The sequence below is a fragment of the Haliaeetus albicilla genome, chromosome 24 (assembly GCF_947461875.1).
Source record: "Haliaeetus albicilla chromosome 24, bHalAlb1.1, whole genome shotgun sequence".
Taxonomy (NCBI): Eukaryota; Metazoa; Chordata; class Aves; order Accipitriformes; family Accipitridae; genus Haliaeetus; species Haliaeetus albicilla.
In genome coordinates this window covers 12,048,733-12,067,253 of record NC_091506.1, presented here as the reverse complement: position 1 = coordinate 12,067,253, position 18,521 = coordinate 12,048,733, and the positions used below count along the sequence as shown (strand labels likewise).

The window sequence follows — 18,521 nt, the reverse complement described above, 5'->3', positions numbered from 1 at the left end:
ATGTTATTGTCTCTTTCCCCGCTGACTATAAATAGTCATTACGCTCATAACGTCGTGTATCTGTGCCCAGTGTCCCAAGTTAGGAAGTGCAGAGTCGCTTTGGTACAGCTGCCACCAGCTCCCATCTTAAGATGATGAAAAATTACCAGTATCAGCAGGAGCTGGACGTGTGCCCACGCATTCAAAGCGCTTGTCTCTGGGTGTATCCTGCCTATGAGCGCAATAACGAACACAGAAGGAACTATGTCCTCTGTGCCCTCTGCAGTTTTACCAGTTTATGCAAGATTCAGAATTTTTCTTGAAGCCTTATTTATATACAGGTTGTATCTACTCCCCAAGCCTCCAACTGAGGTTGATATTTATTCAGAATTTGGTAGCAAAACCTAAAAACTCAGAATGAAGATCCTTAACATTAAAACAATTCACAAGCAGCCAGCTCTGGGATATCCCGGGACCCGATTTGCGACTTCTGGAAATACTACAGTGTGTTCTTATCCTTGTGTGAAAGTCCCTCCAGGGAAACTGAGCTGCTTACAGAAGAATGAGCTGGCTGGAGGCGAAGCATAACAGACAACATACTGTTTTTCCATACTTTATTTTGTTCTACAAATACAGTATAAAAATAGAGTTTTTTCTGAACATAATTAAATGTCAGCCATTTTCCTGCATTTCAGTCTTTCCTCTGTGACAATGTCCAGCAACGACTAGACTAGTATTCCCATCTATTTTTGAAGAGACAGTGTCAGTTATAAAAATATTGCAGAAGACAGATCAGCATTTCTATTACAAAACTGCAGGAAAAGCTTGTGTAGATTTAATATTCCTCTCTCAACCATTTTCAAATGCTTAGGTACTAGATAACATTTACAAGAGCTCTCTGGTTTCAGTGGATTTCATTTCTGACTATGATACTCAGCCAGTTTTACATGTTTTGCTCCACAACACATCCACATGGTCTTGATAAAACAAAACTGAAACAAGTATACATATGTTCAAATTACTTAAGAAGACATATTTAACCTTAAGTTTGAAATGAGGACAGGGCTTCTCCCTTCTAATGCACAAGATTTCTGAAAGTAAAGGAAGACTGTAGGCTGAAAAGCCAAAACTGAGTTTTCACAAAGGGCAGGTATTCTTTAGAAAGTAAATTTTCAGATTCCTCCAAATCGTGATTGCGTGTTTCTTTACACCTTAGAGGAAGTACTTCCCCTTCTGTAATAATAAGACAGTAAGACCAGAACTCTACCTCACCACTGATTTGGATGAGCTATGAATCAAAGAGGGCATTAGTAGTCCTTTGGCCAGCTCACCACAGACTGTTAAATAGCAGCTGCATGCTTTAGTTCTGAGCAAGCAGGAAAAATAGAAAGGAGAAAAATGGGAAAAGACAGTGCTAATGAAAGGAGTTCCTCAGAAAACAGAATTATTAGTGCTGAGTGATAGATCAAAAAACCTGAAGAGCACAAACCAATCTTCTCAGAAGGTACAACTGCACATTTGCTGCTTGTAAATCCAAGGATAAAAGGATGAATCTAATTGCCTGTGATAGCAAAAGAAACTCTTGATACTGAATTAGGTTGGTCCCTGATAGCTCAGAAACACAAGTGCACAGGAAGACTAAGTCCTTAACTGGTAAAGGATGTGACTACTGTTCTTGCATCTGGAAATGGCAAAGAAAAGCTTGTTCTGATCAGAGTTTCTCAAAAGGGAACAACTGTGCTGCTTCTCCTTTCCTTTCTTGCTTGCTCTTTCTGGTTGTCTTCTCTTCTTTTTTTTTCTCTAACTGGCGATTTTGGGGCCATGAAATGGCTGCATTCCCTACTGCAGTCTCTGCACTTGGACCTCCTTCTTCATCAGAAGAGAATCCTGCTCCTTTCTCTGACACGGGTGCTGACGGCTCAGTCTGGAAAAAACAGGCATGAAAACTGAAAAGTTGCTCTATATATCATTCGTAACTACCCTTTTCTATTAAGGGCTTGTCTGCTGTCACGGTGACACTTAATGACATTACAAAAGTTGGCTGCTCTGGTTTGGGCTTCTCACTCAAAGCGGTGTGTTTCTGTTCCTGGATGTCAAGCATTCTTTCAACACAAGCAAAATACGTTTGATGACAGAATAAAAATAAACCTGCTTTAAAAAGATAATGCATCACCTTTCTCAGTGGGGAAAAGATTAAGAACTAAAACATCTGACTTCCTAACAAAAAGCAGCCCACTCTCATCCTGTTAGCTACATGCTTAGCTTGGAGGAATAAATCTAGGAAGTGGGTATGTCAAAACAGAAGATCATACCAAAAAAATGATGCTTTAGGAAACACTAATCTCTTGTTAAACAATAATGAATCTTTCTTGGGCATGACCACATTGAATTTCTGGTGTAGTTTTTTTTACTACTTGCTAGTCACATGCTAACAACAGGAAAGAAGATTTTTGAGCAACTACACTCTGGAAGTTCTACACTCTACAGCTGGAAACGTAACACATTGGAAAGACTGGAAAAAAAAATCTCTTGGTAGAAAAATACCATCCCGAGAAAGAAATCACTGATAGAAATGCAGAATACCTTGATGGAGTAGCGTTGCTTCAGTCTCTCTCTGATGAGAAGTCCTTTTGTCAGCAGCTTCCAATTCCCCAGAGCTCTTTTCTCACGCTTCTGTGTGGGATTGTTATTGAAAAGAGAAAAATTTACTATTGTAATTTTCAATGTATTTACGCCCACAGAAAATGGAAGTTTGAAGATTTTAAACTGCCATTAAAAAAAAACATGCCAACTTAAATGTGTCACATTAAAAGATTATAGGCCAGTAGGATTCTTAAGAGTAAAATGTATTGGTGTCCAATTATCTGCCTAATACATGAATCACTGTCACTTTCTGATGTGCACCCTGACTGTGTAAATTACACCAGAACCACCTCCAAAACTTTCATCTCCTATGTGTATTCCTCATTTTTGTTTCCCAGCAGCCATGGAAAACTATTCCAGAGTATGCACTATTTCAAATATTGCTACGCACTTGTATTGCATCCCACTGCAGTCCAGACAGCAAGCCCCAAATGGGACACTTGGGGGATGCAACTAGCCCCTCACGGTCACAGAGCTCTGTGTCTGTTGCTTACACAGCCCACCCTTCTTTGATTGTCCACAGTTTCAATGAAATTTATTTAATAAATGTAACAATAAGGAAGCTGCAAAAATAATTCTCACCTCCTTCTCCTTCTTTTCTATTTCTGCTTGTTCATTCTCCCAGGCAGCAATGAGGACCTCTTTATACTCCTCACAGACAACGTAGCCATCAGTACTAGGAAGGAGAACACAATCCTGTGTCAGCTACCAGAAGAAAAAAGAAAGGGAGCAAATGCCTGCTGACCCAGCCAAACCAAAAGTTATTGAATGTTGACAGAACTGTAACTCATCACATGCACTCCTTAACACAGTGTATACAACTTCTGCAGGACGTCAAAATCTGTCAGATGCAACAAAGCAGCTTTACGTACACCGGGTGCGAGTAGCCACCATGAAAATCAAATCCAGTGATGGCTTGAGCACAGTCAATGTCCAACTTCCGTGCCAATCTGTTCAGATTTGGGAGTCTCAGCTGCACACAGCCAATGGGTAACATGGATGGCAGGAAGAGATAGACGTTTCCATATTCATTCCGAGGAACCTGTTATTGCAAAATTAAAGAGAAATGGTAACGCTCCTGCTCTCTGGAGAGAGGTGAAAATCCCTGCTGCAACTCAGGGACTCTCCCTTCCTTCTGACCTACTACATTCCACTCCAGTATTCAATTAATATTCACATGACAAGGCACAAGCCTAAATTTTAGCTGCATGGTTATCTCCTAGCTATGTTCTCTGCCCAGGCCTTGTTACTCAAGCTGTAATGCAGAGAATTAGCGAAACAAACATGGGCTAGGAAAACTAGATCAACGAAATTACAAAGTTAGCAGTCTGTGCTGCTAGCACTCATTACTTGTACTCAGGAAAGAAAGGCCTCAGTGAAGTTTTGATCATTTCCTCCTGGGGATGGTTACCTCTGAACTCTTAATCCTGCATCCAGATGTTATTGACTGATCTCACCTCTAAAACATGCAACTTCTGGAAAAATAAACCCCATAGTTCCACACAAAACACTTCCTTTAACATCAGCCCTCTGCCTTCCTAGTTACCTTTCCATCCACTGCTACAGGCGGCTGATACTCCTCTGTCTGCCAGAGACCAAACAGTGCCAGGTCCTCTTTGTCCCGGTTTGCAGGCTCTGCAAGGCGCGCCTTCCTCGCCTGGTTGGAAAATCCTTTCACCATCTGTGCAAATACAACGACCAACCCTGTAACACCACAACAAGCTGCCAGTGATTTCAGACTGTCCTAGGACATCAAAGGAGAAGGCTCTGGGAGAGAAGAAATGCCTATTTCTTAGCTTCGGTATCCACTGCTTATAAATGATAACCCATGGCACCTGAAGGCAACAAGGAGTCATATTCTACAGTTCATATAAAACACTTGGATGCCTTTGAAGAAGAAGAAAAGGGTGCAGTTCTGCTAGATACCCTTGGGGTGGGAAGAAGAGATAGCTGGGCTTTGGGTAGTATATAGGAACTATAGGCACAGTTGGTGGGCAGATTCACAATGCAGCTACCACATGCCATGCAAGCAAGTGAGAAATCGAGAAATCTACATCTGCTGACAGAGAGAAGGTAAAAAAAAATAGAATTGAGTTTGAACGCACAGGAGGAAGTCAAACCTTCTTACCTTGTAAGGCACTTCTCCAATCCTCACCACTCGAGCTTGCTTCAGCCAAGTGTCCTTGGAGTGCAGCGTGTGTACACAGTCTCTAAAAAGGCCAGATGGAAGCAACCATAAGAGTTTTAAGTCCCTCCATAAGAGACTTCCAAACTGTTATTCACATTAGGAATGGTAAAAAAGCTCTAAGTGATACGCAAATGCTATCTGAGCAGCTAAATGCCTCACCCTGTCTATGCATGGGGCCCGAGACTACTGCTGATACCATCACAGTCTTCATGCAAATTAGCTCTTAAATTTGTTACAAAGATCACAGTCACAAGATCAGTTACACCTGAGGTGCACAACTCACCTGGAGTAGACAGCCTCTCCCCTACAGTACCCTAGGATAGCAGCTGACTCAGGATAGATTGCCTGATATTTCAAGAGGTGCCTCTTCAGTACATAGAGAGGGTGGTTTTTGTACTCTCCAATTGCTGTTGGCAGAGGCTGATCTTGAAGCTTAACTTGAAACTGTAGGAATTATACAAAGAAGAGTGGTTTCAGAACTCTCTTGCAATACCCTTTGTAAGAAAATAAGAATGTTATAGTATGGATCAAAGGAAAAAACACCAGAAACTTAAATCAGATGAGCCAACAGACCAAAGCATTCTTGTTGCAAACAGGCATTTAGATGTGTACCCAGATCTACATATTTTAAAGACTCTCTGAGAAGGGTAATGCTAAACTGTACAGAAACCATGTTAGTAAGTTTCCAGCATGGGCTGTCCAGTACTTTTGCTACGCAAATTTCTCTTGAGCAGCCTCCATTTGATATTATTTCAATCTATCATTGTATATTCCCTTTAAAACATGCTCAATCTGAGCATTTCAAGCTCAAATACAAACTTCCTTCCTCATGGAAAGATTCCTAATGATTTTCGCCTGAATGAGAATCCAAGGACTGGACTTCTGGCACTAAAGGTCCTGAATAACCTATTGCCATTTACCTCATTTTCCTCCTTCTTGTCTCTTTCAAGATAGGGACTTTTATATGGTTGCAGCGTGTCTTCCCACCACTCAGGGTCCACACGACTCTTCCTTGTTGCGGTCATCCACACTGGGTCATATCTTTGCGTCACATCCCTGACACTCCCATCATTGTCAAATCCCACAATGTAGGAAAGCGGCTTTGTGGCATATGTGAAGCACAGCTGGGGCTGGCCAACGTTGCCATGAACACAGTCTACACATACCCACTTGTCCTCACGTTCAAGGAAAACCTCCAGCCACTGGTCTGTGCCCATCACTTTCCTTACCTCCTGCTGTCCATCATCCTCATCACTAGAAATTATTTTGTTTCTCTTTCTCTGTCCATGAGGCAAGGCTGGAGCTGTACTTTTTGCTGGCCTAGGCTCAGCTTCACATGAATTTTTGGATAGCCTTGATTCTGAAGTCTCAGGTTTGGGGCTTTTTATAGCCGTTACCTTTGACTTCTGGGAGCTCTGTGAACTCCTCCACCTTTTAGAGACAGTTCCAAAATCCTCATCAGAGAGATCACTCTCCTCCTCTGAAACCTCAAAGTCCGAAACACTGCCCTCATCACTTCCACTCTCTTCTTTGTAACACACTTTGGAGGCCACTCGCCTCCGGCGATCATTCTTGGGCCTGACTGGCACATCTTTTTCCGCTAAACTGCTCTCCTCATTACCAGATTCTTTCTGTTCCTGGCTGCCTCTAGTCAGCTTTGACTTGCATGTCCTTTTGGTCTGAGCAGTTTTGGGTTTCTTTGACTCCTTTTTGTCTTCTTGGCTCTCTGAGGATTTCTCATCCTGCTTGGCTTTTTTGCAGGGGCATTTTTTTGCCACAGCTTTTGGTGTTGTGGAAGAGCTCTCCTGCCCCTCAGAGGTACTGCTGAGAGACTGCCTCTTGGATGAGCTTTTTCCCTGCAAAGAAGAAACAGGCTAGGTCACTTTTATCACCATGGCTAACAACATGTTAAAAAAAAAGACTGCAGTCAGCACGAGGTGCATGCAGACCAAAGGTTGGCAGGCAAATGGCTGAAGAGAGGTGTATTCAAGCAGCAAGTGTTTGCTCTCAAAGTTTTAAGGAGATTTAAAACCACTGAAGCATAAGAAGTCTTTGCTGAAAGACACAAAATGGGTGGTTGTTTTAAAGGAGAAACCTAAAAATTAAGGGTTTGCATCTTCTGCACTATAGACAGAACATTGTCATCACCATGCTTCATGCAGTAAGTGATTTCCTGCAAGCTGCACCAGCCAGAAAGTTTTTTCAATCCTACTCTCTAAACCAGTGACCTATTCCTTATTGCACACACCCAACAAAAACTACCTTTGCTCTTGTCTCCTTGAGAGGAACAGGCTGAAAAGACAGCACGAGGCGACACAGCAGCTGTAATGCTCGCAGAATAATTAAAAATATCTGCAAAAGAAAAAATAAAGCATGTTTAACATTTTTTCAAGGTATATAAAAAAACCTCTTGAAACTCTTCTACAACCTGGGTTCTGTCAGAAATCATTTCCATTCCTACCTTTTATCCAGTGCTGTATACACTGACACAGATGTGTAGGTAGCCCAGCTGCTACAGTATTAAAGCACCGCAGAGTCTTCTCTGGCTCTTATTTATGTTACTACTGTGGCAGGGGTACTGCTGTTAACTTACAGATGAGGAACCAATTCCTAAAAAGGCTAAATGACCCATCCTGCTGGAGCAGACATGCTAAGTCACTCAAATCCCATCCACCCCATCAGTCTCTCTTTCTTGAGGAAAACTGAGTAAGACGACTCTAAATCCTGCCTCCCAAAGGTGGCCAAAGCCAACCACATACCATCAGCTGAACCCAGCAGAAACACCAGCCATTCAGAGAATGACATTACAGTCACAACTGAGTGGCTAACAGCTGTGACCTGGCAACTGCCTTCCTGCGTGGGACTCAACTGAAGCCACCTAAGCAAGGCTTGCTTTGTCTTTTCCTCCTGTCCCAGGAAGCGACACCTCTACATTTCCACAGCAAGGTTGCAAAGCCACCACAACTGCTTCCTGCTTTGCAGCAGAGAAGCTGCAACATCCCACTTTATCAGCAACAGAGCAGAGCTGCAAGCCATGCACCTGCAAAGCAGCAGCTTGTTTCTGCTCTTTCAAATGTCCCCTGCCAACTTGACCTCCTGGTTGTTTTACTAAAATCTCTGTGTCACTTGAAACAACTTACTCCAGTTCCTCCCTTAATCCAATTCCACCACAAAATGTCCTTTTGAAGACTTGGCCTCGGGCTGCTCTAAATAAAAGTTCAATTCCTTTGGCCTTCAGTGGTGACTCATAGCAGCAAACTACCAACCTTCAACTCAAAGATCTGTGAAGAGTTTCTCTGGCTGCAAGTAAGTCCTGAGAATTTCCTCACTCCAATTAGTGTTTCAGACGAAACCTATTAAGCTGGTTTGCTTTGATCTACACTACTAAAGCAATATAAAGAAGCCAAAACATACTTAGGAACAAGTAGCTCTATACACCGTACATAAAGCCATCCACAGCAGAACACAGAGTGCACAGTGACACCACCCAGAACTAGAGGCTCCCATTAGGCACCTAATGTATTCACAGAAGGACTCCAGATAAAAACACAACAAAAAGAAAAAGCCACGGAATCACCTAAGTTACTGATTTGCTTTCTCCAAATCCATCCCTCAAACACCACTTTGTGTATGACCTCACAGCACTACAGCACTGATCTAGCATCCAAGCTCAGCAAGCATCGCTGCACTTCCCAGTCACTTACATGAACCAACTCCTCATCATCTCGTGCAGCATAGATGGCAAAGCGCCTCTCCAAGGTCGACTGAAGGGGCTCTCCTTTTTCAATGGAAAGCTCATCATTGACAGTGAAGGTTCCAACAAACCTGAAATATAAGACACCTACTTATTGTCTAGTGTTTGTGGCTGTATTCTTAAACTTCATAGTTCATCCTTTCCTTCTGTAAAAAGGACAGATTTCACCCCTGTATTTAAAATCAGAAAAATCACCAAAAATAGGTAATTGTATTTACTCCTCTCCCTGAACCCTGGCTCATACATTCTATGTGATAGCATGATTAGGAAAGAGAGTTTTACCATTTCACCAAGTTGGAAAGGTAGAGAAGGTCCACTTGGCCTGCAGGCGCTTTTGTGAAGTGGGTGGGGATGATGGATAGACCAATGGCATGAAGATCTGGCTGGCTGCAGATCCTGTTCCTATAGAAACCATTTGCTAATAAACACAAGAGATGAACCTGAGAGAAAAAAGTTTCTATAGTGAGTTCACAAGAAATTTTCCTTGCCGGAACTACTGTCCATGGTATATTTACTGCTCCTTTTAACAAAGACAGGCAACAATGAAGCCTCCCAAGCGTAAACAGGCTGGACACAGGGCTGTCTTCAGATCACCATCAGAAAACAGTAAAGCCTTGAAGTTCCTGTCAGTCTCTCCTGCTCTACATGATTGACACTTTAACCCCGACAGAAGGAGCAGATACACACTCAATGGAGAAATATACACCCTAGTCATATCTGTTTTGATTTAGAATTTTACTAATGCAGCCATTGATGTTTCTAACTTACAGTTTAGGAGAAGTCTACTGAGCATTTGTCAGGACTACAGCCTTTTTATTTTTTCACTTCTAGCCACGGCCCCAAATTATTTGATCAAAATTAGTTTCTTCTTCATTATGAATCAGTTCAGACATCTTTATGCTCTATTTTTTCTCTGCCAGGTTTCTCTGTGACCAATACCTTATGCGTGTCCTCACGAACCTCCTTGCTGAAACGTTTCATCATTCTCCGAAGATACGTCTCGAACTCGGCCTTCCTTTTTTCTCTGCATAAGATTAAAAAAGAAATGGATGGTTTGGGTTTTCTATGGACCTGCCTTTCTAGATTCCTGAACTGGATCAGTTCACAAAGAGACTCTATCCCAGAGAATCTTCTGTGCCCACTTAACAGAAGTTTAGTTACTGGCTATGTGAATAGGCATGCAGGATGCATACAACTAATAAACTGTGAACTCCATGTACCTGACTACTGAGAGCTTGGGTATATTCAGATGGCCTGAATTCTACCTAACTTTATGTGCCTACAGTTTCCTACAAGACAGTTTTGGACAGCTCTATACTAAACTTACAATTCACTGTCTGAATTGTTTGACTTTCAGATTACTGCTAGCATTCCATTCAGATTCCTGGAGAAATGGTCTTCTCTTCATCAATGAAGTCTTTTAATTTAGAAGCAACAGATACTCTGGTTGCTTTGTTATGAAGGGCTGGCCTGGGACAGTGCCTACCCTGTAACAGCATGAGATATCATCAGGCCTCCAGCCACCACACAAAGAAAGCCTTCCTTGGCATAATGCTCCCAGATGCTGAGGGCATTCACTTGACTCACCTATTCACACCTCAGGTATGGGCACACAGAGGCTTCCACCTGAGCTGTTAAGATATTTACAGTACAACAATGCCATTCACCCACAGCTCTCCTTGAAGAGATCTACTACTGTCTCTGGCTTGGAAATGTAGATATTAAAGCACAATGAAGTTACATGCTTGATTTTCAAGGAAGCTGAAAAACCTCTATTCCCACCAACTTCCACTGAAGACTTTTGGTAAAATTGTCAGTGTGCACACTGTTCTCCATCCCATGACCTCGCACCATTCCAACTCAACAGTCTGCACAAAGTGGGGATTTCCAACCAGAAGACAGCAAGTCAGTGACAGTCAAGACTTAGCATATTTTTTATTTCATCCTTTAACGGCCCTCCACTGCCTTCCCTGTTCTTACCTTCTCTCTCTTTTCTTCACCTGCTCTGGGGTTTCAATCTCTATCTCGACAGGATTGCTTGGCAGCACTGCTGCTGGAAGAACAGCAGCTTCTTCTAACTTATCTGTGGCAGGTTCCTGGAGTTCTGGAAAAATAAAATATTACTAAATGATAAATAAACATGGAACAGATGCTGACAATGGGCTGAGAACCTACCTATTCCTCCTCAAGTGTTTAAACAACCTACAAACAGAACATCCTCAGTAATTACCAGCTCCTGGATCTTCCATAATACTGCGTGTACTCATTTATTTCAAGTAACTGTGGGATGCCAGTCACCTGGTGTTGAGGAATCAGCTCAGCAACAGTCTAATGGCACGTGAGTACCACAGGCAAACTCAATCAGGAGAAAGGTGAATGAAGCAGATGTAACTTGAAGGGTACTTGTAGGGTAGCAAAGAAAAAAAACTGACAACAGTTCACTTTAGAAGGCATAAATCTGTAGCAGCAAAATATGAAGATTATGATCATCATGATTCTTATCACAGTTTGTTGATGACCATCTAATCAAACAGCTCAGTTGGTTTCATCTCCACTCTCCTTTACTAGGAAGTGGCAGTTTTGACTCATTCTTAGCTGCTCAATATTAGACAACACAAACAGCTGAGAAAGTGCTTTGTGCATGGTAGCATAATTTTAACATAAGCCAACAAATAGTCAAATTCAAGGCACTACCATCAGGTCAGTAGTTGTCTGGGTTTTTTTTTTTTTACTTTGGAACTATTCTAAAAGCATTGTGAGATATGAGCTTTTAAAGATACAGATATGCACATGGAGCATACTTTAGGTATACAGAGTGTAAACATTTACCTGAATCCGAATGAGAAATGGTTCAAAAAATCAAATTACAAAAAACCAAATTGTGTGTAAGAATATTTACTCCTTAAAATGAATAAACATGCAATTGTTACCTTCCACGTCCTCCCATTCATCTTCACTTTCAGCACCATCATCGTCAGTATTGTCTTCATCCATCTCTTTTTTAACAGGAGATTCTCTCTTCAACTTTATCTCCTTCTGAGGGGGTTTCAGCAAGTCACTGTTACAATGATCAAAATGGCTTTAGCATCAGGAAGTGCAGGTGCTTGTTTATTTAAGAAAAATAGAGGAAGAACACACTAAAAATAGTGAAATAAATGAAGCATGACCTCTGCATCAGTAACAACAGATTGAGTATTTGACAATTAAAACACAGATACCTTCTCTGTAAAGCAAACCATCTTTGCCAGAAGTCACCATGGACTCAGCGGAGCAACGCTTTTTCAGTGCAATCTTAGGTTCTGATTCTGCAAGGCTGTTTAGGAAGATGCCTGAACCTACAAAAGGCCTCATCCTTCAGAACAGCTTGTACAAATGAGTCCTTGGAGAAAGGGTTCACTGAATCATTTGTTTTTACTGAATTTTCAAAGTGTACTGAAATTGGAACTGGTTCTGTTTCACTACACTAATACTCTGGCTCTGGCTGGCCACTGAAACAAGACCAATCAGTTTAATTTCTTTTTATGAATTCATTTGCTATAGCAATCTCCATGGGCAGACCCTGCTGATATTATATTTGGATTCCAAAAAACACCATAGAATGATATGTTTAAAGATTTCTGCTCATCATTTTAAACCCAAATGTCAGGCCAACATTTCTATTCGTGCTGGATTCCATAAAGCCTCCCTAGTCCCATGTAAAAACTGTAACAAATTAAATAAAATGTTATATTTAAACCACTGAATTTGAAAAGGCTCATGCATTTGCTTCCCATACAGACTATCTTCCTCAGGACTGACTCTGCAACGAATAAGATGGTACTTCTGTTCAGCTGCATGACATAAATGTACTAAATTGGACTGATAGCCTAAAATAAACTGCTCACATGCACATATGCAGCACTAGGCCCTAAACAAATAACATGTAACCATGAAGAGAGAGCTCCCATAGACTTGACTGATAAGTAAACTTACCTGCATGTTTCCTCTTTGTTATGATTCCCCTTATTTCTAGTGATTTTTTTGTTTTCTTTTATTAGTGATTTTGCCCCGTTTTGTTTTGTAGGCTTATTTGCTGAGTTAGAAACTCCAGTATCGCACTCTTCTTCCTTCTTCCTAGCAAGAGCTTTTGAGTCATTCTTCTTTACACTGGGCTTTTTCTCTTCAAAATCATCTGCATGGCACAGAAGAAAGGAAGATATGTTAAAGGATGAAGTTTCATCTCCATGGCAATCAGAAACAATACCTCCACAGATTTCATTAGAGCCAGCTACAGAAGAAAGTGAGCACTCACAACAACGTGCATGTCATTGTTTCTGAACAAATAGGTAAGAACTGAACAATGAGACCTGTTTAAGGAAAAAATTCTTAATAATGTAATGCACAAGAAGCACAGAAAGATTCCTATAGTCCTACCAATGGGGTCAGTTGAAAAACAAGCATCGTACATGCGAACCACAAGAAACTGCTATTTTGTGAAGCTGCTCTGGAGAACTTTTTCCAGGGCACCTCCTGGGACACGGACCCGCGTGTCACGGCCGTGTCCAGCCGCCGCGGGGGGGTGGGGTGGCTGTCCGCAGCCCCGCCACGGCTGAGGTGAGACAAACCCTCACCGGGTCGCTCAGTGCCTTATTAACAGCCTTTGTCAGTGCTTCCAGACAGCGTGTGGGGCCCACTTCACGCAGGGATTTAAACCCCCGGCTTCTGCGCGCCCATCGTCCCGCCCTCTGGCGCTGCGGAGAACACGGCTATCCACGCCTCCAGCCTGAGCTAACGGCCCTTTCCCTCACAGGGGCTGTCGCGGCCCAGCGCGGCGCTAAGAGCCAGCTGACACCCGCTGCTCCCCGACCCCTCCGAAACACCAGAGGCCTGGACCGGCCCCAAGCCCCGGCGATGGCGCAGCGCCCGCCCGGCCTCCCTCCCGCACTCACCCTCCTCCTTCTTCTCCTCCTCCTCCGGTTCGCCCCGCCGCGCCCCCAGCCCCCCGGAGCGCCTCTTGCTGTCAGCCGCTGGCCGGGACGACGCTTTGCGCTTCCTGGCCATGGCGGTCCCCCGGCGGCGGGCGGCCCACGGCCCCCACGGCCCCCGCGTCCCGCTGCGGGCCCCGCCGTGCCCCGGCCCCGCCCCCGGCGGAGGGGAAGGGGCTGGGCCATGAAGTCTCGCGGGAGAGCGCGGGAGGCGGTTTGAAAGATGGCGGATGAGGTGGATCAGGTAAGCGGCTGCCCGCTTCCCTCAGGGCGGGAGGCGGCGGACGGGCCCTTCCTCGTTGCCAGCGGGCCCGCGCTCCCGGCTCCTCCCGCCTTCCCTCCGCGGGCCCCGGGGAAGCCTCCGCGGCTGGCGGGGCGTAAGATGGAGGCAGGCTTTCGGCTGCCTAGCTGGGACCGGGCGTACCTCCCGGCAAAGCCCCCGGCTTGGGCAGCCTTCCTGAGGCGCAGCCCTCCGGGGAGAGCGCTTTCTGCGGGGAATGACAGTACTACACGGCCTCGGTCCTTGTGCCGCCGCCGGGGTTGTCAGGAGCGCGGGCAAGGCTCGCTTCAGGCCCGTTTCCCCAGGAACTGCCAGAGGAGGGAAATGGAGGAAAGCGACTGAGGAAAATACCCTTGGCTCTGCCTCACGGAGAAGGAAATTGGTAGCGTGCTGCAGGATATTCACAAAGATGTTCATGCATTTTAGCTGTGATTCTGAAAGTACACCTGTATTACAAAAAAGAGACCTCAGCCCGGTGTGCGTTCAGGCTTCTAACCTGCTTTGAGGCCTGGCATGAATGCTGTGTTGTTGAGCTAGGCCTTAAGGAGAGGTGTGTGTTTGGGGCAGTGTGTCATCCAGTTAACCGATGCGAGCTGGCAAAAATGTCAGCCTGTGTTTGGTTTTTCTAGCCTGTGCCATGTGTTGGCACAGGTGTGGTGCTGGTTCATGCAGAGTAGGCTTTCTGCTGCTGCACTATGGACAACGGTTGCTAGTAAGGAATATAGTTTATGCAACAGTATGCGTGAGGCATCATTTGCTGCAAACTAAACTGAAGTCTTTTAACTCATTTTGCTCAGGCTGGTAAACATCTGTAGGGTGGTAGTATCAGCTGCACTCAGGTTCAATAGGATGTGATGGAATGGAGTATTTGCATCTATATTCTTAACTGTTTGTTTTCTGCATCTCACAAACGCTGAGTAATGGAAAAGTTCACAGGCTTCTTCTGTAAAATTAACTTTTTTAATTTTATTTTTTTTAGCAACAAACAACAAATACTGTAGAGGAGCCACTTGATCTCATCAGGCTCAGTCTAGATGAGCGAATCTATGTCAAAATGAGGAATGACAGAGAGCTTAGAGGCAGACTACATGTAAGTAAAACTTTCAGAACGCTACCATGCTTATTCAGCTAAGCACTGGGCATCCTTTTTTTTCATGTACAACAGTCTGTTACACAAGCTTACCTGTAATATTGCATTGGTTGTTTAAAAAAATCACTGTAAAAACACAGGTAACTGTATCTCAGGGTTAAAAGTGCAGAAGTGGTTATAGAAGGTAGGTTAAAGATCATCTTAGTAACAAGGGCTGAACTGTTTCTCTTATCAGAAGTGTAATGTGATTGGTGGAAAAATCTAATTTGTTCAGTACTCTGTCTGCTATTAACTGCTTCTGTAGAGAGTCAAGAGATGTATTTTGTTTTTCTTGTCTCCTGAATGATACCAAGCAATTCATTCCACAAGCAATAATGCTGCAGGCCTCTTCTTGTAAAGTACCCTGAGGTCTTTAGACTGAATTAAGACTGAGATTATCATAATCAAACAAGTATTGCTTAAGGCATGCCCTATGAGGGTATGATGGGCATATATACTCAGCTGGATTCTCTGCAAATCTCATTTGTCGAAGTGTTTTCCTCTGGGAGTGATACGTCTCTTGATGAGACAGATTTTTGCTTTCTATTAAGTCAGTCATCCTTCCTGAGTACTGTACTGTGTTGGGGAAGAGAACCAGTTGCCCCATGTGTTAGGTGGACCTCAACTCTTTTGGCAACACAAAGATGAGGAGAGATCCATAAGGCACACGTGTAGTTTGCATCGTGCTTCTGTAGGGTTTTTGGAATATGTGCTTATTTTAAATTTTTGTAGCATTATATGAATTAGAGCTTTTGTATCCTTTAAGATGGCCCCATGCAATCAATTCAGGGAGGCTGGACTGGCAGCAGAGAATGTGTAGCTGGTTTAATGTTAATAAAGTGTGTCTGTCTCTGAGTTCTTGTATGTTTTCTCACTGAATGCTTCAGAGCTGTTTCCTGAAAGAGCATTTTGGTAAATATAAATGTCTTCCCTTATTTTTATGTGACAGAGTACTGGTTTGTTGACATTTGTTTGGAATTACAACTATAACTGATACTACTTTGTTTTGACATAGTGGTGTATTTTGGTCAAAATCAGGCTAAACTAATTATGTCTCAAATTCTTGCAAAAATTCTCATTTTAATAAGCTCATGTTTGAATTTTGGAAGAAATAATAAACTAACTTCATTCCTACAGGCATATGATCAGCACTTAAATATGATTTTGGGTGATGTGGAAGAAACTGTAACTACAATAGAGATTGATGAAGAAACCTACGAAGAGATTTATAAAGTAAGGATTTAGTGTATTTATCCCCATAGAAAACTTTTTTAAAACTAAACTATGTTATATTGTTAAAGTAGTTTATTGCTGACTACTTTTTGAACCAAGATCTAACAGAAGTTTTGGGCAAATTGTTATGAAACTACAAAGGATATCCAAAGTCTTGGTGTTAGTTGTATTGATCTCTTCAGTATGCCAGAATGTTGTATGTTTGAGCTTATATTTGTTGGATTTGTTTCTGGTGTTTTGTTATGATTGAATTTGGTCATATGCTTAGCAGATATGTTTTGTAAACTGTGCTATTGTAAATATAAATTTTTCTTTCCTTCTTCATAGTCTACCAAAAGGAATATTCCGATGCTCTTTGTCAGAGGTGACGGCGTTGTGCTTGTAGCTCCCCCGTTGAGGGTTGGTTGAAGCAACAAAGGATTTAACCTTGTTGGAAAGTTTCAGGCTTTTGGACAATGGTTTGTGTTTCAATTGTGTCTCAAAATTTTGTATGTGTTTTTTATAGGATGTTTTTGTCTGCCCTTTTGGGAAGGGGAACCAGTTTGTTTTGCAAAAGGTACATGTCAATTGAAGCAGTGTAAACCCAACCTGATTTTCTCAGAATTAATGTAACTGCTGTAAACTGACTGTCTTGTCACATTGGTAAAAGAATCCTTCATTTTTTCAATCTTGGCAATAGCACTGTCTTAATTTTTTGTTTTAAATAAATTCAGTTTGTCTTTCAGATTTCACTTGTCGTGTTTTTATGTTGAAGACGTTATTCTTATGTTTTACTATAGAGCTAATGCTATATTAAGTTGTAGTATGTAGCCTTACTTTCTGAGAAAAGAGTAACTTTTGTGTGTTTTGTTAATTTCTGTCCTTACTAATACCTGAGTCTTGCAGAGTGGTGTTTCGGAGGGCAATACTACATGAATCTACAGTAATATAATTTATGGCTTTTCTGCGTTCAAATTCTTGATGCATATCCTTGTAGCAGGCAAATAGTGTGTATATATATGCATCTTCTACTTAAGATATGTAAAGAAGATGGGCTTATTCACAATGTTTTCAGTTGTTTTTATTGTGGCTTTAACAGAGCTATGCTTTGCAAGGCCATAAGTAGAGACTGGGGTTGTTGCCTCTCATGCTGTTGAGTTGCCTGCTGCATGCATTCATATCCCACTGTCGGTAACCTGTTTCAGTTCTTGAATACACTAAACTCTGCTGAATGCTTAAGATGCTTATTGGTTATCTGCACTGAAGGTGCACTAGAACTCTGAATAAAGCTCTTTTTTTAATATATACTTTCTCAGGCCCACCCTGTCTGCAATTTATTCACCTTCTTGTATGGGGAAAAAAAAGGCACTTACGCTATGAAATGTTTTAATAAGTATGTTTGAAAGGCATATGAGAGTAGGTCTACACTGGGACATTTCCTACAGAGCTTGACTTGTGACTTGATAATCCTAATTTATCCTAGGTTATTAGGCATGCTCTGTAGGGTTAGCAAAAGCAGCTTGCCCTGGCACTTTCTCCTACAAGTAAAATCTTCATAACTTATGTCCATAGCTTGTGACAGTGGTGAGGAATGCAAGGTCTGCCTTGGTAAGCTCCAAGCCAGATTTTTCTTAAAGGAATACTAACTTTTTTGGCAGTAATATATATACACTCAGAAGATGAATGTATACTTCATGCTCTTTGAAATAAGGAAAGCAGGAACTGATACAAAATCTGCTCTGGCTTCTAGGTGGCATCCATACTCTGTAGTTCTCAAGCAATGTCCTCTAGTGTGAGGAAAATAGGAGTAATAGCTGAAGCTGAAATAGTGAAGCAATTGCTGAGAATTAGTGTGTTAGTAGCAATTAGTCTTATGTTTTTAATCACGTGGAGACTTGCTACCACATTCCTTGCGCTTCGTTCTAGAAAGGACAAATAGCTCTACTTGTACACACACGCAAGAATGTTATCTTAAACCTGTGCACAATGCTGTTTTCATATATAGGTCCCTTGTATGCAAGTGAAAGAAGTCATCTGTACAACTTACTACTAAAAGATTATTTGAATGAAGTACAGGTATGCAGTGGCTTTGTAGCAGACTTCCCTCACTCTGCCATCCTTGCTTGAAGTTTGGTCTGGGCTAGGATGAAAAAATTTTTCCGTGATTCCTATCGCTTCCATTCCTAGCATGCTGGCTCTGCAAGAGTTAGCTCAGCAAGCGTCAACTCCTGTTCCATGTGTACCCAGCCCTTGATGTTGGAAGAACACTGGTGATGCTGCAACTCTTCCCCTTCTGAAAGAGGGACAAGAATGGCTGCACTGAGATCCTCTTTAGTCTCTCTTATCTCCTACCACTCTAGGAGGCCAAAATA

The 18,521-nt window shown here is 42.5% G+C and overlaps 2 protein-coding genes across 2 annotated transcripts; one reads left to right on the top strand and one right to left on the bottom strand.

Annotated features, from left to right (window-relative positions):
- Nucleotides 1-579: 579 nt before the first annotated feature.
- On the bottom strand, nt 580-12,755 carry XPC (XPC complex subunit, DNA damage recognition and repair factor). Its single transcript, XM_009930980.2, has 15 exons — nt 12,537-12,755; nt 11,495-11,622; nt 10,545-10,668; nt 9,504-9,588; nt 8,847-9,004; nt 8,515-8,635; nt 7,073-7,162; nt 5,731-6,666; nt 5,094-5,254; nt 4,751-4,832; nt 4,169-4,303; nt 3,495-3,664; nt 3,205-3,298; nt 2,563-2,652; nt 580-1,903 (listed from the first exon to the last, which is right to left on the bottom strand). The coding sequence occupies exons 2-15, from the start codon at nt 11,556-11,558 to the stop codon at nt 1,691-1,693; spliced, it is 2,523 nt and encodes an 840-aa protein (XP_009929282.1). The 5' UTR covers nt 11,559-11,622; nt 12,537-12,755; the 3' UTR covers nt 580-1,690.
- Nucleotides 12,756-13,691: 936 nt separating this feature from the next.
- LSM3 (LSM3 homolog, U6 small nuclear RNA and mRNA degradation associated) lies at nt 13,692-16,896 on the top strand. The gene is made up of 4 exons (XM_069812136.1): nt 13,692-13,772; nt 14,788-14,898; nt 16,075-16,170; nt 16,498-16,896. Exons 1-4 carry the CDS (start codon nt 13,752-13,754, stop codon nt 16,576-16,578), a joined length of 309 nt encoding a protein of 102 aa, XP_069668237.1. The 5' UTR covers nt 13,692-13,751; the 3' UTR covers nt 16,579-16,896.
- Nucleotides 16,897-18,521: the final 1,625 nt, after the last annotated feature.

Excerpts from the sequence above, each read along its gene's own strand:
- XPC (XM_009930980.2), bottom strand. The coding sequence starts at position 11,558 with ATGGATGAAGACAATACTGACGATGATGGTGCTGAAAGTGAAGATGAA. Across the intron at positions 5,255-5,730 it reads ACAAGAAGGAGGAAAATGAG|TTTCAAGTTAAGCTTCAAGA; the intron begins GTAAATGGCAAT and ends TAATTCCTACAG. Across the intron at positions 1,904-2,562 it reads AGCAACGCTACTCCATCAAG|ACTGAGCCGTCAGCACCCGT; the intron begins GTATTCTGCATT and ends TGTTTTTTCCAG.
- LSM3 (XM_069812136.1), top strand. The coding sequence starts at position 13,752 with ATGGCGGATGAGGTGGATCAG. Across the intron at positions 13,773-14,787 it reads TGGCGGATGAGGTGGATCAG|CAACAAACAACAAATACTGT; the intron begins GTAAGCGGCTGC and ends TATTTTTTTTAG. Across the intron at positions 16,171-16,497 it reads CCTACGAAGAGATTTATAAA|TCTACCAAAAGGAATATTCC; the intron begins GTAAGGATTTAG and ends CCTTCTTCATAG.